We start from the raw sequence: 24,587 nt of genomic DNA, 5'->3' as shown, positions 1-24,587 counted from the left end.
GCACAAAGTCACGCGGTGCAGAGTCGTACGGGTTTGTCGGCGTAGCAATAAAATGATTTGACTTCTGCATGACACTGTACAGTTCAACGGCAATGCAAACTACATCCTCTAAAGTGACCGTGCAGTTGAATCGACACTTCAGCAAAACAGTTATGAACTCCATGAAGGGGAGAGATTTATTGCAGGGCTGCTGTATTACATTAAATTACTTTATAGTTCTACCTAATAAACTGGCAACTTTAACAATATATATTTTTATTACCAACTGTACAGAGACGTGCAATGAGTAGCGGTTCAAAGGCCTGTTCCTACCGAGCAGCTCAGTGATGGAAAGATTTATTAATCACTAAATCATCAGTCCACCTACAGTATGTGTTGTTGAGAGAGTGACTCGCGCATGACTTCAAATATGAAAGTGAACTTTTTTGTGAAATAAAGAAGAATTTGTTGTTTTGGTATAATCAGCGACAACTTTCAAAAAGAGATGCACACGCTGGATTATGCTTCCCTGTTTGATCTTCTCTCCTGCTGGGAAACACTAGCTGGAGGAGTTTAGAACATCAAACAAGGAGGAACAAATGACGTCACCTTCATCTTCCATCCTCGCTCCGAGTCTCTTACGCTGGGCTTTCACACTTGGTGCTGCTTCTCTGAGGTGTTTGTGTATATTTAGCCGTCTTTGTGTCAGCGTGGAGGCACATGTGTGTGTGTGTGAAGTAGAGAGGGGGCTGCCATGCAGAGAGAAAATACATAAAACATCTCATGTAGTTCTTTGCAGTGTGACTTAAAGCAGATTAGTAAGATAAAAAAAAACTTTTAAGTTTTATTTAGTTTCTTAAGAAGGCGGAGAAAGATGGAGGAAGGGACACCGCAGGTAAAAACTATAAAGAGGCACAAAGGGAAAAGAGAGAGAGACATACAGGTGTGACTAGTAAACATTTCTTTTGAGCCCCAATCCTAATCTACATCTGATCTGTGCGCACACACCATGAAAACTATTTATGACACTGAAACTCCAGATTGCTGTGGCAAGAAGATAATCATAGCATCAGCAAACGTGCAAAGGTTGTAGCCCATTTTTGTGTCGTGTGGTCTCATCTGTTCATCAGTTTTAAAGAAACCCATGACAAGAAGAAGGATATATGCATGCATGCACACACACACACACACACCCTCACTTCTGACTACATGAAACAAACTGACACAGAGAGGTCACCACATACATGTACATCCTCCTTCAGAATCCTTGTTCACACGCTTTGGTTTACACGCAGACAGTGCACAATGCAGTAAATGGAAACCACACAGCTGCTCTTTGTAGAGAGTCGCTGTCACAGTGGGTGAGCATAAAAAAGCCCATACGGCTCAGGTCCCCAACCGTCGCTTTGTGTGTGTGTGTGTGTGTGTCTCAGAGTGACTGGTGAATATTTAAAGAGTTGTGTGGAGCACTTTGCCTGAGGAGGAGCAGAGTGGATGTGTTCTGTCATCACAGAGAAGAAGATTGGTTGCCCCCCTTCTCTCTCCTGCTCCGTCGCTGCATGGCGACAGCAGAGTCGCGGAGAGGAAAGTACGCAAATGTGGAAACAGCACACACGGATTCACACACACACACACACACACACACAAACCCGCACAAACACAGGAAATGTTTTGCTGCTGCCAAAACCCGAGGAGACAGTCGATGAGACGACGGGCCGAATGTGTCATCCTTCACGTGTCATGTGCATGTGCGTGTTTGTGTTCTTGTGACCGGGATATGATTAGCTGCCCTATCAACTTGTCCTTGCATCCATCACGGAGAAAAATGACTTGTCCCGCGGGAATGACGAGGACCTGTGATTAATCAATTAGCCAATCAATAAGCCAGCCAGTCAATAAGTCGTGAGGGAGCGTTATGGCCAATGGATGACCATGGATGGTCCTCTTTCCCGCCCCGCTCTGCCGTGGCACTGGAGCGCTCCGTCAATTCGGAGAACTGCAATTCCCATAAGCCCCATCAAATATTCACAGGCATCAGAAGAGAGAAGGGTGAGACGGGACAGAAACAGAAGCATGATAAAATAAAAAATAAAAAGAAGAGAGAGTGAGTAGGGGGAGGAGGGAGGGCTGGAGAGATGAGAGTGGAGGAAGGAAATACCAATGAGGGAGATGGATAGATGATGAGAAAGAGAGTTACAACGGTTAGAGAGAAAGAGAAGGGGAGGGGGGGCTAAAGGAGGAAACACAGAGAGAGAGAGAGGAAGACGGAGAGGGAGAGAAGTGAAGAGAGAATGTGTTTAATTATTCAGCATTACCCGTGTTCTCTATTTATGGTCCTTTTAGAGCAGCCAGTAGAAACTATATATACACGTACTGTAGGCACAGCCTGCTCCCTTAAGTACAGCTCACCAGGGAGCGTGTCAACCCAAAAAAACAGAAGGGAAGCAAAAAGAAAAACGTGATTACATATTAATCCAGAGAAACGTGCAGAAGAGATGGATGAAGATGCGACGGAGGGGGGGGATGGATAGACAGAGGAGGAAAAACAGGGAAACGGAACCGTCACGGAGATGTAAGATGAGAACGGGAGACGGAGAGAGAGGAGTCAGGCTAAAATTATCTTCTTGCTGCGGCTACTCGTCTATCACTGTTCTCGGCCAAACTATTTCTGCTGACAGGGAAGCTGCAACAAAGAAAAGAGAAAAAACAATAACCGGCAACAACTTTTCAAGACAATTTTTTTTTTTCCTAATTGAGATGAGATTTTGGGGTGTGTGTGTGAGATGGAAAAAGAGAAGGATGGAGAAGGAGAGAGAGAGGAAAGAGCAATGTGGAGCAGATCTGTATCATTTAACTAGATGGGGTAATGGAATTGTTGATAAACCTGTTATCTCTTTCTCCCAGACACACAGAACTGCAGCTGCATGGCACATTACTGGCCTTCTATCAAGCGATGACATAAAACATTGTGCTCTCACACACATATACAAGGATGCATGCATGGGTACACTACATATCTCCAGCTTCATTACACATTACGCATTGTACACAGAGTCCAAACTACTGCAGCAGAATGCAGTCGACTGGCTTTACAGTTTGTTTTTTGCTGCAGGGAAAATACCAAATAAATAAAAAAAACACTCATATTTCTTAAATCCTCAAAATGTCAACTGCTCAGGAAATGTAGCTGTTTGTAGCTTTTATCTGATGCATTTGACACTTCTTTCCAACAGGCGCCTAAAGGTACTCTCTGCAGAAATGAGCAATTCTTACTTAATCCAAAAAAAAAAAAACACTGATATGTACTATTAATATCCATACATTTGTCAATAAACTTCAACAAGCAAACAAAATAAAGCATAGCTCGGTTAGAGGAGTTTAAACTACTGCAGTCAACACTGGTGTGAAAGAAAATGTCAAAAAACAACTTGTTAGCTGCAAGTGCAACACTTGCCTCCGGCTACTGGGTAAATAAAATTTATTTCTGGAATCAAAATCATGTTTACAAAAAATGTTTACAGCATGCCTGTCTCTAATCCTTCTACCTAAGCAAAAACTCCACCTCTGCTCACTTCACAGCACACTGACAAGAATTCATCGATCCAAACTGGAGATACTGCAGTCCGATGCTACACACAGTACGGTATTCTTATGCGTGTGTGTCGATATGACAAGTGTTTAAAAAAAAGAGTCGGAGCAATTCCAGTTCACTAATACCCACCAGGCTGAAGGTCAATTTATCATCTCAGTGACTCAGAGATTTACCTGCTCAAGAGGTTGATCCTCTTCAGACGCATTGCCTATAGACGAGGGAACCTCGGCCTCGGCTGTGAGGAATTTAAAATAGATGGCATTTTTGCTCGAGCGACTCTGCTCCTTATCTGTGCGTATGAATCCAGTCTTTTCCAGTTTACATCTGTGTCTACTTCTGCAGCGCCGTCGCAGCAATATTTTAAAACCACGAGTGCCACGAAGCAAGTTTTTTTTTTTGCTTTTGTACTATTATTTTGTCGTAAGATTGGAGCTAGGGCTAACTATACGTTTCATGATTGATTAATCTGATGGTTATTTTTGGTTGATACTATATCAGAAAATAGCTCAAGGTGACATCTTCTAATCGCTCGTTTTGTCTGAACAACCTAGAATCCAAAGAGGTTTGGTTTCCTAGAAGGCAGATGCTCACCACTGAAAGTCTGAAACTGGGACTGTTTAGGAAGATTTCTCACAGGTTTGTAGGCCAAAAGTTTATTGAATCAAGCAGCTAAGAAAACAGTATGAATAAATACCTAGTCACAAACTTCTTAAAACACACTTCTTAAAAAAAAAAATCAGATTTGGATTGGTTAACCAACAGCAGAGACAGATCCAACTTCAGTAGAGTCATTACTATACACCATATGGAACCCAATCAGAAACCAGAGTGGATCAACTGTATGGGCTGCAGACCCAACAGGCCGGTGCTGTTGCCACAGGCGTTCTGTGGCTCGGTAATGTATAGGAACAGACCAGGCTGAATGTCAGCCAGTAAATGAGCCGTGACTTTCACCAAGACAGCAGAGTCAGCAATAAATGGATACACATAACTCTCCTATTCTCCTTTCCTTTCCCTTTGTGTTTTTTTTCCTCCCTTCTGTCCACGTCCACACACACACACACACACACACACACACACACACACACACGGGAATGTCCGATTATTTCTAGAAGCGTGGAGAAAGCATGTCCGACCTCTGCCTGACCTCTCATCTGGCCCAATCAGCTGTAAGAACATCCCTTCTTCATCACCAGCTGACCTTGACTCTCTGCTTCATTAGACACACTCTCACACACATAAATTAGATGCACTCAAGGCGGGCGGGCTGGCTTCACATGTCCATACCTTCACATATTTGGACAAACACATGTTTACTCCAGCTAGAGATGGAGGCTTGTGTCACATCCTGCAGAGTGGCAGGATGAAGCAGCAGAATCAGGAAAAGGAAGCAGAGAAGCGGGGGGGATGGAAGAGGAAGTTCAGACATTGAGATAGTGTTTTGAACGACAGCGGGAAACAGCTGAGACCAGCTGACAGCGAAAAAACCCTTAAACCAGTTATGTCACAACTGAGCAAAAAGCACTTCCTGTGTGTCACAGAAAAGTGTCTCCCCCCCCCTTGAAATGCCTAATCTAAGTAGAAATCTTGTGCAGGGGTAAAGAAAGAAATGCAAATGCAGCAGGGGAGGAGAGGCAAAGCAAAAGAAAAAGGGGAAGGGAAATTCTCCTAAAAGCGCTGTAACGTGCCCCAGTTTCTGCCTCTCCTCCCCGCATTTAAGACTCTTTTACATTCGCTCCATTTCCCCGAAACTCACATGCCGCTTTTATCTCTGTCTCCTTCAGTCACGGTGCACATTTCTATTCTTTATTCCACATAGGCTCCATGGAAAGAATGAGCGAAAGCTGATAAGATAGTGGAGCGTGCTATCAGAAACAAAAATTGACTAATGTGTATCTTACCTTGAATACCTGCCCATAGGTGCCGTTTCCCACCGACTCAACAAGCTCAAAGATGCCAACAGGATCCTGGAAAGACAAAGGAAACAAAGCAGATTATTAGAATGGATTAGGATTTATTGAACCTTGAATACATTCAGATGAACGTTACATGCTGCTTTAGTGCTGCCTTAAAGGCTCGGTGTGTAGAATTTACTTAGCAGATTGCAACCACCTCGCCTCACCCTCTACTTCACGTTGTGGAGAAGAAACTACAGTGGCCGCAGAATGCAGGAAAAACATGAAAGCTCCTACACAGTGCTGTTGAGGTAATTCTTCTACTAATGGAAACATGGTTATGCATATTATAATCCATTTATGCGATAATCTGTAACAGAGTCCCCTAAATCTCACACGTTGGACCTTTAACCTTTAATATGGGGCCATCGTCAGCTCAAAGCTCTAACCCGAGCAGGGCTGATGTCTTGCTCTATCAGCTGAGCTCGCCGGGTGTTGATACATTGGCCTGAAATGCAGTGCTGGATTGTTTTAGGCTTGGGTCCAGACTGGCTCATAATTTAAGCCCATAGTCGCTCGGTTGCCAACACAGAACTCGACGCATCTCTTGACAATGAGCGACTCGAACAGAGGATAAAACCCACTGACCTCTGCACACACGCACGCACGCACACACACACACACACACACACACACACACACACACACACCCACACACACACACACCTCCCCCTTCGACTCTGCCGCGTGTTGCTACGGCATTCCAACAATAGCTGGTATTCACCCTCTCCTTCCTTCTCTCGCTCTCTTTCACTTTCTCCAACCAGCCGAAGTCCATCTATGTCTCTCTCTCTCACCCTTTTATCTACACTTTCTCTCTTTCCCTCCTTCATTCCTGACAGAGTCCAGAACGAGTTCGCTCTTACCAATGCTCTCCCAGTTAACACCGAGGCCCCTTCAACCACCTTGCCTCTTTTCTCCCTGTGCACCCTTCACGCTATTAAAAAGTTGTGTAAATGTTACAGACGACGAGCGAGCGGTTTGAACTGTCTTCAACTTTGCACCTCATTCTTTGTGCCAGCGGTGCTTGTGAAGAAGCCACAGCTGGTATCTGGCCCTCATTTACTGAAGAATTCCATATTCATAGTGTCTTTTATCAACAATCCCACATTGTAAAATGGTCTAATAATGAAATCTCGGAGGTTTTTGTCGAGTGAGGTGGCTCCATTCTCGCTATAAACTCGCTTGTAATGTGAATTTCCCTCAACTTACTGCCGATTCTACTAGGTCAGCTAAAAATAAGCCATTATCCAAAGTCATTTCTGTCATTTTTCATCCCCTTTTTTTGAAAATGGCTCTACAATATCATCTAGGGACGAGCCAAAGAAGATGTTTAAAAAAAAATGAGATCTTCTACTTGAGGCGAAGCTAGAGGCTTATTTCGTCGCCGATTCACCAGAATAAACTGCGGTATTGTGTAGATCTGCGCTGGGACTCATGCAAAGCCTGAGAACAGACGATATTACACGATACCCACTTTTCACAGACAATTCCCCTCTCAATAAAAGCATCTTTTGATTTCCTTTCTGAAAAGCCACACACACTCTCACTCTGTTTCAATTCCTGTCTCTCTCTCTCTCCGCTAACCTCGTCACTTCTCGCTCATGCATCCCTCGTTCACAGTCTGTGCTCTCTTTTTTGTTGTTGTTGTTGCTTTCTCTTTCTCTCTTTTCTCTCTTTTTTTTTCCACATCTGCGAATTTTCGGGTTGATCTTTGCTGGCCAAAGATCAATGTGTGCCAGCTCAGTGCATACAGAAGGAAGTGACAGGATTATTTTTGTGTATTTTGGGTGCAAGAGCACACTATTGTGTGCATGTTCAAGGTGTGTGCAGCTTTGTAAAAGTTTACCTTCCCTTTTTCTACTGTTCCCTCGCTCTGTCTCTATATGTTTGTTTCTGCGGGTCTCAGCAGACCTGTCAACCTGTCAGCTGCTTCTGAAGACAGGGCCTTGTGCTTTTTCTTGCTCTCTCCTTCCTTTTCCTGTTGTTCTTCACCCCTCTTTCTCCGGCGCGCGCACACACACGCACGCAAATGCCGCCAAACTCATTCTCTCACTATGTCTCAAGTACATCCTCCCGCTGTCTCTCACACTCTCATAACCACACACACTAACACACTATGCCAAAAGCACACTCCTACACAAGGGCTAGTGTTCAAATGTTCTAACGAGCATGAGTGGGCACAAAATGAAGAGAGTGTGTGTGTGTGTGTGTGCGTCTAAACTAAACGCGCGAGTATGTGCAAAAAAAAAATAAGAGTGTCGGAGAGACTGCAAGCCTCTTTCCACGGCGCAGACAGCAACATTGTGCAAGCGGTGTGACTGCTCGCCTCGCTATCAGGCCTTCAGCTCATGCAGGTAGAGCTTTCCTCCCCTCACTTCCTCTCTCTCTCTCTCTCTCTGAGTGTGTGTGTTTGTGTTTGGCAGCTGGGTGAATTAACTCTCAGAGCTGCATACAGAGTTCTGACAGAAACTCCCAAGACACATCTGAGGATGCACTCTCTTTTTCTCTCTTTCTGTTTTTACACAACAGAAACGTTCAGATAATAAAAAAAGATCCCATGCACACACACACACACACACACACACACAGTGGCACATGCTGTAAATGCACAAAGGCACCGCAAGCACTGGAAGACACATGATGTAGGTATGCATGAGGCTCTCCTCCATGCACAGCATGCAGAACGAGTGCTGTGGCTGGAGAAACAGAGCGTTTTTTTGCTGCTCCAGTTCATACATGTCCTTAGGCTTTGCTGATAAAAATATAGCACGATATCATTCATATTTTATAGGCCACTTGCAGAATGAGCTCGCAGTGTGCGGCAGACTTTGTCGGTACGTCTGCATGCGTGTGTGTGTGCGTGCGTGCGTTCCTACGTGCGCGTCGGTGGTTTAGAGTTCCCGATGACTGGAGCAATTTTTGCCCTTTCTTCCCTTTTTTTTCCTCATTTTGTGTTTGAGTCACATGACTGCCACATGACCTCACCGGTGGCCGATGAATCACGGCGTGTCTGATGCCACTGTAACACATTAAATATAGCTTGTACACAAAAGTGCTGAGGGAAGTGAGGGAGGTTCGAGCATTTGAGATGCGATGTAAAGGCGATATCACCTCTTCACACTGTCGATGTCTGTGTAGAGGTTTATATTAACCCCGATGATGGTGCAGTTTTTTACTTTATCCACCAGAAATACGGGGATTTTCCAAACCGACAAATAAGCACGACTTCCTTCAGACTCTATCAGAACATCTGTAAAGTTGGACTCGCAAAGCTTCCATACAACAATAGCTTATCATAAGTGCCTTTGAGATAGATGGTTCAAGCCCACTCACCACTTATCTAGAAGTCAGACCAAGAGCAATGTTATCTTTCAACAGTAGCTTCCAGTGCAACCATTGATAACACTGGTACTAGATGGCATTTTATTCTATTTTTATTTATTTGGCCTGGTAGAACACACCAGAGCTGACGTCTACAGATGTTTTTTGTCCTCATAATGTTTCCTTTGCTTCCCTCCTTTGCCTTTTCTTCCTGACATGAAATGGGTTCTGCGCAAAAGCAGGATTGAGTAGGATTAACTTTGGGCACTGAGACGGACGCAGCACTGGATCCACTCTTTTCTTTGAACAGGGGCTATCGGTCCATGAGCAGCATAGCCCATTAGAAATAATGGCTTTTAGAGTGCAGGCCTGCAGTTCTTGTGAAAGCCACTTTACAACAACATGTGTGAGGACTTTTTACAGACTGCGTTCATTCTTTCATTTCTCAACCTATCCTTAAACCTCTCTGTTAAATTCCTTAACTCTTACTCAACTAAAAGCTAGTCCCCGGTTCCGACCTCACAAATGAATCAAAACATATTCATCAGCAAAACCACATTGAAAGCTGATAAGGGAGGCAATCATATGACTGTAATGCATACATAAGCATTCCGAGGTAAAATTTCCCAGACACATTGCACAACAGCTGATGACAAATGAAACATTTGTGGGTGAACAATGTAACCAGAAGTGTGACCGATCTCCTGATAAACAACAACAACAACAATAGCTGGTAATGGTTATCTGCGGATAGTTCTTTCACTAATCCTTCTATTGTGTTGTGGGTCAACTTGACCCATTTAAGCTTCGAGATGAGACAGGCAGATTTATTTCACGAAATTTAATGGAATTTTGTGGCCAGACGCGTGATGTAACGTGACAAACACAGACGAAGATGAAGCATGTATGCGAGGTCCTCACACTTTAATGAAATGCTTTAAATGTGTGTGTCTTTGAATCTCAGGAGCATTTGAGGTGACTCTAATTACTGAAAATGAAGTGCTCTGAATGTGTGCACAGAACCACCACACCTTCAGACGGCCTGCCAAACTACCATATTTGTATTTTTAGTCAGCAGGTTATTGGCACGTGACAAAACATTTCCAACCATGTGCATGACACAAACACAAATACATAACGGTAACAACGTGGATTTCACAGGAACGCCTTTCACAAGGTAAAAAAAAACAGCAAGTGTACTCATTATAGACACAAGAACAGGGCAGTCTTGTCTTTGTGTTCATGTCAGGTGATGAAAAGAACATTTGGACCCACTTCACATTGATACTACAAGCGATGAACTGTCTATGTTCTGGTGCACAGCTGATTTGAAATTACTGACCGTCTCACCAACTGTCCAAAACCAAATTTAGAATTTTAGAAAACCAAGAAAAGCAGCAAATGTTTGGCATTTGTTCCCTAAATAACTTCATTTCATTTATTTATTACAAAAATAGTTTCTCGGTTGATCAACCAAGAGACTAAAATGACTAATCATTTTAACATTAGTATATTTACAGTATGTTCTAAAGATTTCAGTTGGCCCCAAAATATCTGTTGACATATTTTTCTAAAAAATTTGAATTCTCATCTGCTCAGGTTGTTTAATCAAAATGTTCATTTTGCATTCTGACAGCTAAAAAGCAAAACTAATGAATTTACAGAACATTTCTTGCAGAAAAGTTATGACGACATCAATCAGACCCCGACCTGAGTTCAACATTTGGACTTTACTGTAAGTCTCACTAATCAAGAGCTAATGATTAAGAATTATTAAGCCACTGTTAATAATTAACAAATTATTAATGCAATTGCTTATGGTGACGGATGCACAGAGAATTATGAACCAACACTGCAGCTCGCTTCAACTCTACAAAGCATTTTAGCGTCTTTCAGCCCGTTGTTTTGGTTTTTAAACTTCACTGTGTCGATTCATTGAGGAACTCGCTGTTTTTTAGCAAATGAAATGAAGTTAGTGATGAGCTAATGAACAGAGTGTAACATTTAACACCTAAAAAAGTCAAACATTTTTGCTCAGTCGATACCAGTAAAATTCAAGTCAAAAATTGGACTTAAGACTCCAAATTAATGCCAATGCTGGAAAACTAATAATTATACTTTTGAGATGGCTGGTTCTTCACTAGATCATGCAGGCCGTGTATCTAAAACATATGTTTCTGGGCACTAGACAGTAGCCAGGTGAGTGCAGTTAGTGTCTATAGAAAGTGAATTACAGAGAAGTGAGGTGGATTGAATTAGAGACCCTAAGAGGATGATGGGAGTCATGCTGGGGCCGGGTCTGCCTCTTATAAAACCACTTACACTTAACAACATGGCTCACCGCTGCTTGCCTTTACAAGGAGATGCTGTGGTAGCCTAAATCCCAGTACGTCTCACCCAGACATGTACAGTACATTAACAGGAGTCAACTCTTAATCACAGATTTACAGCCCGCCGAAGACGATACATGCCGCAGAGTTCGCTCTGCGATGCTAATGAACCCGTCCGTGTCCTCGCCTCCCGCCTCCCATCCGTCTCTGCCAGCTTGTCATCTCGCATCTTCTCCCGTCACCCCTCCGTCCCCCCTCATCGTTCACCTTTTCTTCTCGATTTTCGCCCCCGCCGCTATCTCCCTCTGTCATTTCAATCCATCTTTCTTGCCTGCACCACGTGAGTCAGGCACAACGGAGGGATTCAGCTCCTACTATGGGCTTGTTTACGCGCACATGATTCCTTCAAGCACGTCGGATCAAGTGCGTGTGCGTGTGTGTGTGCTTACTTTGTGAGTTATAGTATGAGAGGAAAAGAAAGGGGAAGGAGTTCAAGTGTGGCTCTGTGCATATTCATGTTTCAATATATCCATAAATGTCTTTAAAGCATGCCGCAACTTAAGATCACAGCTTCTGTTCAGCTTCTGAGCGTTTATCATCTTTGATAATTGCGGCGTTCTTCACGCTCTTCCAAGAAATCATCTGGAAATCAGGTAGTGATGTGCACAGCCTTGAATTTCATGAGCTTTGCCTGCTCAGAAACTCTGCTTACACTGACTACAGACTACTGGTGTTGTCACTGGAAACATAAACTACATCACTTCCTGTGCATGAGAGGATTTTCCCAACCTGAACATATCACACAACATGACATTCCTGGACTTCCTGGTATACTGTAGGTTAGGCTGCTATCAAAAAAGAACAATAAACTTCAGAGAATGCTAATTTAATTTGACTTTGATCATATTTTTTTTACATATACCGAGCCGAGTTAAACATCTTAGTGCTTTTATAAGTGTAACAGAGAATTAAAGACTTCATCAGTGACTTGAGGGGGGAGAAAATAGGTCAACTAGAAGCAGGCAGGCAGTAGAAAGGAGGGTGGGAGGGAGAGGGGCATTTCTCAGCGACAGACTGCCATACAGTATATAGACTATTCATGAATAAGCTCTGTGTAAGCCTTGGGCACTACTGTGGCCCCGTTACTATGGCGTCCATGGTGAGGGGCCGAGGAATGTGGCCTTACTGGGCAACAGAGATGGAGAAGGAAGGAGGGGAGGGAGGAGATCTGGAGAGGGGTCTTTGCTTTGGACTACTTTAGTCACTGGTCACATCTCCACCTTTTCGCCCGAGCATAGCCTCTGTCGCTTTCTTCTCCTCCTCCTCCTCTCTCTGCTTTCTCTGTCTCTCATTGTCCCTCTAAGTCTCCCTGAGCTTCGTCTTCACACGTCCTCTCCCTGAATCCATCGCTCCGACTCTCTCTCCCTCTCAGCGTCTCGCTCGCCGTCTCTTTCTGACCGTGTCACTATCCCTTCATCCTCACCTTTTCTCTCTTTCATCTCAGATTTCACACCTGAGTCCCAGCACAGCATATTAGTCTATTGGCAGTGTGTGTGTGTGTGTGTGTGTGTGTGTGTGTGTGTGTGTGTGAGAGAGTGAGTGTGAGTGTGTGTGTGTGTGGGGTGCCGAGGCCATACTTCCTGCTGGTTTACCATCTGTTGCTCTCGTCAGCTGACTGGATGAACCCGTGCTTCTGACGCCTCTGACCAGTGTGTGTGTGTGCACGTGTGCGTGTCACTTTACATAAAAAGTCACTGTCTGTGTGTAAAAAAAAAAACACACACACAGCTATTCCTCTTTTGATATTATCGTGAGTCACAACAACACGGGGAACAGCAGCGGCCATCTCTGCGCCTGCCTTTGCCTCTAACGTTGGCCTTTCTCACTCGAGCAAACGTACAGGTGGTACCGAGCGGTCGAACGTGTGACGTCGCAGAGAGAGAGCGAACAGACGAGGTGTGAGAAAAGAGAGTGAGGGAGAAAGACGGAGAGAAAAAGGGGAAAGTGCAGAAACAGCAAACATGAAAAGCCACTTCTCTCACTCTACTTCCCACTCAGTCCTGTCTGTCTCTTTGTATCTGTGTGTGTGTGTGTGTGTGTGTGTGCACGATGGTCAGTGTGCCTAAGAGCAGCTGAGAGCAAGAGTAAGCTCTGCCCCCTGAACCCACCCCCACCTCCCATCATCCCAAGCACACACACACACACACACACACACACACACACACACACACACACACAAACAAAACACAAACCCCCAGCGTCACCAACACCCTTGCCAGTATTATAATCTCACACACACACACACACACACACACACACACACACACACACACACACACACACACACACACACACACACACCCCTCCTCACCTCACCAGAGCCAGCTGACCTACTTCCTGTCTAGCCAGTCCAGTGATTGACTGTACACTCGGGGGGGGGGTGGATCATGATATTTCAAAACACAAGATCAAAAGATGGAAAAAACGTGAAGGCCAGAACAGAAGCGGAACATCAAATAAAGAGAAAGCGAGACAAAGGGTGCGTGTCGAAACGGAGCAGGTTCTGTCCAGATATGTTGAGGGGACGGACTCATTCATTTTCTCCTGTTCTTTACACATTACACAAGAATACGGGGTACAAGTCTGTGTGGAGAATAGAGAACAACATAAAAAAAAATTTTGTGGCAGAGCTTCACAGGTTTTACCGTTATACTTCCTCTTAACTATGTCGTAAAAGTTGTTTTGGTTGGTTCCAACTTCTGATCGAAGCCAGTGTTAGGTGAACGCTGTGGGTGATTATTCAATAACAAGACTCGTCAAGCTTGGCTGCACAGAGAAAGTCACTCAGCCGGTCTGAAGGGTTTTTAAAGACTTAATCAACTTTTTAAAAGCCTGATTCTTCTGACCAATCAAATTCTACCAAAAGCATACAATTCTTTAAGATGTCACACGGTGGAGGAACAATAGCCAAATAAACTTTTGTGATCTTTCTCAATAAGCTGCGAGTGCGTGCATGTGAAAAGAAATGTAGAAATAAAGAAAGGTGTCACATGATGGCTGCTGATGAGACATACATAGAAATGTATATACATGACACTGTAAAAAAAAAAACGAATGTCAGCATTTTTATGTGTGCGTGACTTCGTCTTATGTGCTTGACATCACGTAGCAACAGGACATGCATGGGCTGACTCCCAATGCAAAGACACTTCCCTCCTCCTCTGTCCCTCTTCCTCCCTCTTCATCTTCTTTCACGTTCTCCTTTGCATTCTATACCTCCTGTCCTGCTCTACCCCCAACGGCACGCTGTGTACTGCGGGTGCAAAACCTCAAAAGTCGACAATTCACTCACCTACCCCTGTGTACGTTACTCTTCATGCAGGCAAAGGGCAGGGAAAGATAATGCTAAGAAAACAGAGGTGCTGGCTGATAGACAGGGAGGTGCAGTCAGTCAGTCAGACAGACAAACAAGAAGCTGGAAAAAAAAAACAGGCCATAAAATTGCTAAAAACAAAACCAAAAAAAGGAACAGCACACGGGTGGATGGTTGAGCAGATGTGACTGAAGCTGACGCACAGACAAGGAGACATGATCAGAGAGAAAGAGACAGGCAGAATATAAAACGGGCATACGGGCACAATCAGACAAGGAAGTAGGTAAATACAGGCAGGCAGACAACAACTGCATTGTGCGTCTGTGATGTGGTTTCCTCTCCGAGAGCTGCAAACAGGTCTCTGACTGAAGCCCTGTTTTTTTTTTTTTCCCTCATGTGCAGCATCCCTTACTTGTGTGTCAGCCCGACGGACACCCACACATTAGAGAGACACACACTGGGAATAGCGCACAACATGCCCAGCGAAGCGAAAACATGGGTATCCACGCATTAACACAAGCGCAGGAGGCTGTCTGTCTGTCTGACTGTCTGACTGTCTGTCTGACTGTCTGAGAGTGTGTGAGGTTTGCAGCACATGCCGGGTGAACAAAAGAACTGGCTATTGCAGCATGCAAAGCTTCAGCTTTGATAGGAGAGCATGGGCTACACTGACCACAGGTAGGTTGGCACGCTCTCTCTCTCTGTCACACACCAACACACACACACATGCAGAGTAAATACCTCCAAAAACAGCAAGAGGGTGGAAACTAGTTTACCATTCAGCAGGAAGAATTCTAGAAAAATAACAACTTGGGTCTGAAATCAAGGAACTGTTCCAGTCTTGCTCTCCAAACACACAAGCAAACAGAATCAGCAGTGTGTGTGTGTGTGGGAGAAATAGGTTAAATTCCACTGCTGTCTGAAACAAGGCTGATGGGCCTATAATAGGCTGGCCCAGTGAACCCCCCCAACTCTATCCAGGTCAGCAGAATCCCAGCTACAACCTCAACTCAGCATCACACACACCATCAACCTTCCCTGTTCCTCACTTGGCTACAGAAAAAAAGGCTTCAGATGCACGAGGCAGCTGCCCATGGGGTAGTTAATATCTAAATATAAATCTGATCTATAATTTGACACATTGTGGAGGCCTGGCTTCCACACATCCGCCTCTCGCAGCCTCCTCTGGTTGCTATTCAAAAGGGGAGAAAAAAGCGCTGTCAGGTGCAAAGAAGAAGGAGAAACGCGCGCACGCACGGGACGGACGCACGACGCGCACGCACACAGCAGTTTCTTTCAGATGAGGCTACATTAGAACAATTTGTAAAAATAAAATAAATAAATAAATAAATGTCACCCATCATCTCACCCTCAGAGCGGACAGGTCGATTTCATCCAGACTCCGAGCTGGAGAGTCACTCGCCATGATGGATGAGACCGAAAGCCGCTCTCAGTTTCCACGATATCCTGAAATCGGCCTCTTTGCTGTCACGACTGTGTGGTCCTCTCCTGCTGCTCAGTCTCTTCTTGTCCTACAACAGTGATGTCTCAGCGACAAAATAACAACAGTCTCCTTATGGACAGCAGCAGCAAGCAGAGGGCTGCGTGCCTCGGGCCCGGGGAGCGCACAGCTAGAGTGCAAACGCGGGTTGGATGAGAAGCGAGTGCGCCTTGTGCGTTAGCACCTCCAGGTCCATGTCTGCGGGGATGTAGACGGTACGGAGAAAGGTGAAGCGACGCGGAGAGTGGGTTGCTGATACTGTTGGTGTTGTAGCCGCTGCTGTGACAGCCAGTGAATGTACAGAGAGAGGGAGGGAGGGAGCGGAGCGCATTGCCCTCTGCCTCAGCAAACCACGCCTGTTACTGGGCGGAGTTTGGTGAGGCAGCAGGGACTCCCAAACTTTTTCTTTTTTTTTTTTCCTCCTTTCCAACGAACCTCATAACACACTGTACTGTATTGTACCACAGACCTGCAACGTTTCACTAACCGACGCATGCATACCTCACTATGTATGCCATGTTATGATATTCAAAGACATGATGCTTCTTATTTCACTGCTTTATTTGGAGAAAAATCATCATTTGAATTTCTGAAACATCAACATTTACATTTATACAAACTTCTCCACAGCTTCTTATTGACCACTACAACTCATTCAAAATCACTTTTATAGGTCAGGTGTGTGTACATGCAGTGATTATAAATGTATGTATGTATATATATAGATATATATATATTATAATATATAATATAATATAAGATAAATATATATAATCTAGAATTCAATAGATTCAAAGGTTTATTCAATATATACAGACTTCATTCATATTTCCACGGTTCATTCAATATATTCAAAGGTTCATTCATATATTCAGGTGTTCATTCCATATATTCAGACTCATTCAATTATTCAAAGGTTCATTCAAATATTCAAGGTTTCGTTCAATATATTCAGGACTTCATTCAGCTCCATATATTCAAAGTTTCATTCAAAATATTTAAGGTTTTTATTCAATATATTCAACTTCATTCAATATATTTAGGCACTCCATATATTCAAAGTTTCATTCATATATTCAAGTTTCATTCAATATATTCAGACTTCATTCCATATATTTCAAGGTTCACTCATATAGTCAAGGTTTCATTCAATATATTCAGACTTCATCAATATATTCAAGGTTCACTCCATATATCCAAAGTTTCATTTCAAATATTAAAAAAGGTTTAAGTTATATATATATACATAGACAGAAAGAGCTAGACAGGTATCAAAACATAACTAACACAAACATGAATGAACAAGCAACACCTTAATGACATGGTCAAAATCAATGTCCTGGAAGTTCATGAGGTGCTGCAGGGCTGCTGCTATCGTCAGGTGCTCCGTCATTTTGTCCCTCTTGAACAACAGCATTAGATTTTGTCTAACAGGCACTTCAGCGATTTAGTGTTGCACTTCCTAAAGTCAGGGGCAACATACATACCATACTGGACTACTACTACTAGGTTTCCTGTTGACCCTGAGAAAAAACTCCTGTAAAAAACAACCATCGCAGCAAAATGTGAACTTATACTTCTCAAAGACACTTCCAACCTCAAATATGATACATTTGTGCTTTGCTTGCCCCCACAGCCACATGTTCCTGATCATGCTCTCACCGCATGTTAAGCATGCATGAAACACTATTTTAAAAATCTGGACATGGGGTCTGATATATTAAGTCTGATATCGGATCAGCTGTGTTTGTTCCTCCACATCATTCACTTCCTTAACGTCACTTATCTAGGAAGGTCAGTCGCAGTCGCCCCCCACCAGCCCCTGATTATATGATGAACTTTAAACTAACCCATGGCAAACGAATTAACAAATGTCCATTTATTGAAACTGATGCAAAACAGAAACGGAAAATTGAGAGATGAAACATCAGGAACACTCACACGACATAAGGCCATCTGTTTCCACAAAAATCATCCTCCAGTGAAAAACTTGTGAAATCTGGTTGATTGAAAGTATTTCATGTTGGCTTGAAGTAACCCTGACCCACTTGTTAACCTTTCCTAGAACCAGACTATATCTGTATTTCTGTTTCGTCTATGCACGGTCTATTCTTTCGTTAGCGTGTGAAAGGTGTGTTGTTTCCACAGAATCGCTGTTGCATGCCATGAAAACCTGAAGAACATCACTTCACTGCGTGAAAGGGATTTGTGTTTTTTGAGCTTTTTCCCCATCAATCAATCCACAAAAACTTAACGGAACAAAAAAAACTTAACATTTGCACTGCAAAGCACTTTACAAGCAACAATACATGTAAACACAAGTGCTTCACATAAAAACTTAAAACACCCCGCACCCACCGCCCGTCTCCATGTTGCAACACAGACAAGACATTTGAAGTATTGCGTGTAACTGTCTTCTCCTGTTACGGAAGAATCTCCCGTGGGCATGCTGTACTTTGCACGTAACAGTACATCTGTGACTTTAAACGCCTGCAGTGTGATTTGGTTGTGTCAGCCTTTGATGAACCGGCAACTGTCCAGAGTGTACCCAACCTTTTGCACGCACGAGCATAAAAAATCAAACTGCTACATTTCACACTCATAAAGTAATCTAAACTTAAATTTGAATAAAACTGCTGATGCAGTTTCTGCCCTTTATCATAGCTTTTTGTGCTGTACTTGGGATAATTGCAGTGAAAATATTATTGATACTATAATATGAGAAAACATTGAGATAAATTTGATTGGAAAAAACATTTAAACTTATAAAAATCCAAATATGTCAGTAGGGGTTTTATGATTTATCAGGCTTTGTGCATCTTGAACAACAAGCATAAAATTTTGTCTAAAAAGCCACTTCAGCAATTTAGCATTGCACTTCCTAAAAGCAGGGGCGAGACCAGAATAGTGAAATAAAATAACCCTCATCCTCCCAACATATTTAACATACTGGACTACTGACTGAGGTTCCACTTGACCCCAGAGAAGAAACTACTGGAAGAAACAACTATCGCTTATTATCTTCTCAAAGACATCTTTAGCCTCTAAAATATTACAGTTATTCTTTTTATTTTCTTTTTTTGCCCACACCACCACCATCTCCGCGGTCATGCTCTGACAGCATGTCAACCACGCACGACGCACTATTGTAAACTCTTGCAGTGGCGCATGATCTGATTTATTATTTTTTATTCTCCACAGTCATCTGTGACAAACACAATAAAAGTTCAGAGATTTGACTCATAGGATTTTCTTTTCGCAAAAAGTCGCTCTATGAATTATTTTGGCTACAGTAAGACAGCCTGCGACAATCACAGAGCTTAACATTTGTTTCTTGAAAACAGAACGTCAACAAAATTTTTAAAACAGTCTACCCTCACTATATTATATACTAAGTTAAAATGTGTGTAAGAATGAAGAAGTTTATCACATGAAGTTAGGGTGACTGGTTCTTCAACCAAACCAGCTGGAATAAGTCTCCTGTACAAAAATACATATGTGTTAAAAATAATGCTTAAAACAAAGTTTTATTTTTAAACATGAATAGAACTAGATTTAGATCTTTGTTGACTTAGTTAAATAGATAGATAGATAGATAGATAGATGATAGATAGATAGTAGATAGATAGATAGATAGATAGAATATTAGATAGATAGATAATAGATAGTAGATGCAAGATGCCGCATATGCAGATTCTCAAATATAAATAGGGTTCATACATATGAGATTATGAAGTATGGGCTAGCTGCACTCACAGTATAGCTTGATTCTATCTACTCCAATGGATTTATAAAATAATATTTAAAAAAAAAGATAATATTTTATTGTGTTGCCATTTAAATTATGAGTTACATTTTATTAAAAACGGACCAAAAGTTAGAAATGCTTTCAACGGTGAAAAGGAGGTTGTACAGAAACAAAGTGAAGCAAGAACAGATAACTGAGGCCAGAGGTTACAGACAGATGACAGAAAAGACTGCTCCATGATGGTTATGATGAGGTTTAGTGTACAATCCACAACCATCTACACAACCATGCCATACATTACAACAACAACAAAAAAAAAATGTTCAAGAACGTTAATGATTCATAATCTATAAATAAACAGCAAGGGAAAACAATACAGGCAATATTGTCAAAACCAATAAAAAGAAAAACGGTTTGATTTTTTCTTCAAAGCGCAAAGGTTTCCAAACATTATCACTTCGTAACTTTAACATCGTCAGATCCCTGGTCCCATAAAAAAAAAAAAAAAAGAAAAACATCAATATTTCATTAGCATTTCCCACATAATGCATTTATTGTCTGCTTCTATGAAATTAATGCAGTGATTGACACGGAGGGTTGTTGCTGTTTCATGGGAAATGAAAATAACTGAGCGGTGGCTGGATTTAGGAGTGGTTCTTTAACTTCACATTCGGAGAGGCTCGGTTTAAACAACACACGGTGATACTGCGACAGATATAAAAAAAAAAGATTTAAAACACAACTACAAATTATGACAATACAATAAACATACTCTTAAAATTTTAAATTCCATGACAGATACAGGCTGTTACCGGCTTTGAGAAGTGAATTTTATTTCCACTGAGTAAAAAGCTCCAGGAAAGTGGAAACATAACAAGCAACATCAAACTGTACCTCCATATGAAGGCTTTGCCTCTGACTCAGCTGCATGCATATGGAAAATACTTGTTTTTTTTTATTCACTTTCATCATTTACATCATTTCAAAGACTTTTTTTATATGCACAATAGAAATCTGTCACCACAAGACAAGAGAGAGAAATAGCCGGGACGACCGCTGTACACAGACGAAGCTAGAAGACAAGTGAAGGAGATGTAAGTTACATCCGCTGGGAGAGGAGTGGTATGAATGATAGGCCTATCCTCATTATGGCGAGAAATGACAGTCGATATAAGTGGAAACAATGATGGGAAATATTCTTCCTCTGCCACGAGGAAGAAGAAGGAAGAAGGAAGGTTTTTTTTTCCAGCCCCAGAATCTCCTGAATTCGACGAAAAATGCAATGCAATGCAGTGGCCACACCAGATATGTATGATAACTACTTAGAGACAGCTCTGAATACATGTCCACACAAGTCTTCTGTGCCAACCAAGTAGTTGCTGAGAACCGCTGAGGAATCTGATCATGCAAGAGATGTGAACTAGAATTGGCCTAAAGTGCGTCAGACACACGTCAGGTTTTTTTTCCTTCCTTATTAATGTAAGCTTCTGTTGGCTTCCTTGTTTGTTTCCAACGAATCCTCCTTATATGACGGATCTAAATGACACCTGGCCCTAATCCACCAATCATGAATGGAATTAACCTCCAGACTTTTTCCCACAAACCACAACACCGGTTGATAGTAATGGAATTCTAAGGACCGACCTGTTCTCATTTACTTAAGCCTATATCACTTTCCTTACGTGTTTCCAAAGATACCCTCGTACCTGCTTCAGTTCGTGCTGATTGCACACTTGAGAATTTCTAATAAAACTGCCATGTGCCATCCTAATAATATACTTCAGTCTCGTTATTTACAGCACTGGCAAAAAACTGAAGATGGCCGCTCTGACCTCTCACAGCCCTAGAACAACTGTATTCTAAGAAGCTTAGCACCCCTGCTGAGAAAGACGAAACGACTACTTTGAATTATTTATGGGCCGATTGTCTGTTTTACACGTGAAGCCGGTAGATCATACTCCTTCAGTTATAAACGTTTTCTACTTATCCTTCAGAAATAATTGAGCTAAATACTCAAGGAACAACACTCAGGAAAAGTTCAGACCTTGACCACCGTGATATTGTCAGAAACAGGAAATCTGATGTCTCTGAGGGTTTTTTTTTTCTTTTTATAAGATGTGATTGGTACAATGCATAATAGCAATCATAATAACAAGGTTTTGAGCACAGTTAGTTAATCATGCACCGCTGCTGGACAGTAAAATTGTCTCTGAGCATGTGTTCTGGATTTGTGAGCAGCTCACAATCAGCGTACATAGCACTGACGCACCTTACGAGCACAACATCACGAACGCGTAAAAACATGCACGGTGTTTGCGTTTTTTGTTGTCGTTTTTTTTTATGAAGTATCGTAGCTGAATGTTTTTTCAGCATCACTGTCAAAACTTTTACTACGGCCTCATCCTGGTCCCTTAGAAACCTCGCTGTCTTGTGAGCTTGTTTCCAACAGTCAAAGGTCTAAGCGCCCCCGAGTTTGATTCCCAAAACCCCAAAGTTCAGGTGCCTTTTTTCTTCTCCATCTCCACAGCTTGCAGTCACGGTACACTCAGAAATGTTGTCCATGGAGGTGATTCTTTTTTGTTCTTCATACGTCCCAAAAAACTTGGCGCTTACCCGAGAAGCTGTACAGTTTTGTGTTTTTTCAGCAGAAACAGATCTGACAGTCATATCGATCCTCATGAAACTGCCTCTCATCTCCGGATTGGGGGGATCTCGTCCAAACCACATGAAACCAATCCAATGCTTCACTCATGATGCTCAAGAAAAAACAGTTTCAAGACGAGTGTGCAAGTGGCTGACAAGTGGTAAAGTCCTTTATGTCCAGATCTCAGTTGGGACCATGGCCTCCTTCGTTCCAACAGAGGGAATGAGGTTCTGGCTCAGACAGGAAGTCAAGAGGAAACTGGACCAAGAAGCCACGGATTTTTGCGCAGCTCTCCTGAGCGCGGGGCTTGTTGTCGGTCGGGCCAAACCCGGTTTGGACTGGTACTGTTCCAGCTCAGACAGGTTCCTCACCAGGGACGAAGGGAGGCAGCGGAACACCTGCAGGGAAAACACACACACACAACACGTTCACGGCTTCGTTTGACTAAATGCAGGGCTTCAAGAGGTTTCTTTAGTTCTGAACTGAATCTGCGATGATGGTTCAAAATGTTGAACACCATCTGGCCTGATGATTTCATTTTATGTCCACCCATACTTTTCATAAATGGGGCATTGCGGCCAGCTTGGTCATCCACACCTCCTTATAGAAGCGATCACTGATGGGGTCAGACAGGTCAAAACCGGTGTCCGTGTGGCCTCCTAGGATAGTCCTTTTCAGAGAGAAACAGGGAACATGGACATTTTAACTTGGTCAGAGGTATAACTCCAAGTGCCTCTGCTTTGCCTTAGAATCCATAATAGCAGGATACAAACAAAACCTTCAACCTTGCACAATTTTCACTAGATCACAAAACGTGTTTCTTTCTGTCTCGTCACACACAAACCTGAAGCATTCGAGGCGAAGCTGAAGTGCGTAGGGTCCGGCTTCATACTCCTTCCATCCATCACCGCGGCAACCTTTTCCGAGTCCTCAATGATCACCGCACCTCGCTGTCGCGTTTACCAGCATGCTTCCTGTCGTTGATGTAGCAGAACCTGAGAGAAACATAACGGACGATGGGTTCTTGTAAACACTTTAAAGCAATAGGGACCAAATGCACGATCTAATGCCTTCATTTGACTTGCTGATATTTGGTATCAATCCAGTCAATACACATTTAGAGAGAAAAGTTACAGTGATATTAAAAGGATTCACATTTGTTCATTGTTGCTGCAGCAAGAGCATGTGCTGCACATTATCACCAGCAAGGGCGCAGCAGAGCTACATTCACCACACATATCCAAACAATTTTGTGTGGCTGAAGCCGCACGCATGGTGACAGATCGAGTAATAAAGCCAGATTTATTAAGAATTATCACACTGCGATGGTGTCAAGGCAGAGAAGCCTCAAATGTAGCTGGTAAAAAAAAAAAAAAACGACACGAGAAGACAGAAGGGACGACAAAAGCAGACGGGAGACGGACCGATGAGACTGTTTGTCGTCAGCGATGAGCATCTTGCTGTGGACGTAGATGACTCTGTCACCAAGGCGTCCCTCCAGCTCAGCGTGAGTCCGCAGACCGGCGAAGGAGATGTATTCATCCACTGGTCGTCCACTGGGTGAGGAGAGAGAGACATAAAGACAAGGTGTGGAATTTGAAGAATTAAATATTATCATTTTAATAACCTAATCTTATATATCAGACATCAAAATATCGAATGTTTCAGTTCATTCTTGTACTTACTCTCCTTTTTCAGCTGGGAGAGATGGAGTGGTCTCCTCTGATCATGGTTCTGAGGAGGCGGGAGATTAAAACCCATCAGAAAGTGCATGAATATTGCATAAAGTACGCACTAGACTGAATCAACTTGAAAGAAATAACATTTGAATTGTATGACAACTTCCGCTTGAGCTTCTCATTTCCCTTCACGTTCCTCTTCATATGTTAAACTCGGACACATCAAAGTTGAACGCGTGGGTCACCTGTAGTTTGAAGTGCATGACAGCCTGCAGGGCGTTCCCTCCTCCCGTGGTGATGTCTCCTTCAAATCAGGAAGCAGAGGGGTGACGACATAGACACGTACTTCTTACCCTCCCTGTGAGCAAAACACATATGGAACACATCAAGCATAACAGTAGATCTGACCACAAGTATGACTTAAGTAAACAAGCGGTTTCAAGCAAACAAAGGGAAGGTTAA

At 42.8% G+C, this 24,587-nt stretch overlaps 1 protein-coding gene across 12 annotated transcripts in view; it reads right to left on the bottom strand.

The window, feature by feature from the left end:
• Nucleotides 1-16,668, bottom strand: part of tnika (TRAF2 and NCK interacting kinase a) — a 56,049-nt gene extending 39,381 nt beyond the window's left edge. For 2 of the 12 annotated variants that reach the window (XM_019269907.2, XM_027274664.1), the window contains exons 1-2: nucleotides 15,923-16,565; nucleotides 5,473-5,538 (exon numbers count right to left, since the gene is read on the bottom strand). In XM_019269907.2, the coding sequence (XP_019125452.2) occupies nucleotides 5,473-5,538; nucleotides 15,923-15,979 (123 nt within the window). In that variant the 5' untranslated portion in view covers nucleotides 15,980-16,565. Of the gene's footprint in view, nucleotides 1-5,472; nucleotides 5,539-15,922 lie in introns of all 12 variants that reach the window. The other 10 variants (XM_019269902.2, XM_019269903.2, XM_027274663.1 and 7 more) reach the window with 9 other exon arrangements.
• Nucleotides 16,669-24,587: the final 7,919 nt, after the last annotated feature.

The sequence above is a fragment of the Larimichthys crocea genome, chromosome XXIV (assembly GCF_000972845.2).
Source record: "Larimichthys crocea isolate SSNF chromosome XXIV, L_crocea_2.0, whole genome shotgun sequence".
Taxonomy (NCBI): domain Eukaryota; kingdom Metazoa; phylum Chordata; class Actinopteri; family Sciaenidae; genus Larimichthys; species Larimichthys crocea.
The sequence above is the reverse complement of the archived record's forward strand: the minus strand, read 5'-3'. Positions and strand labels throughout refer to the sequence as shown.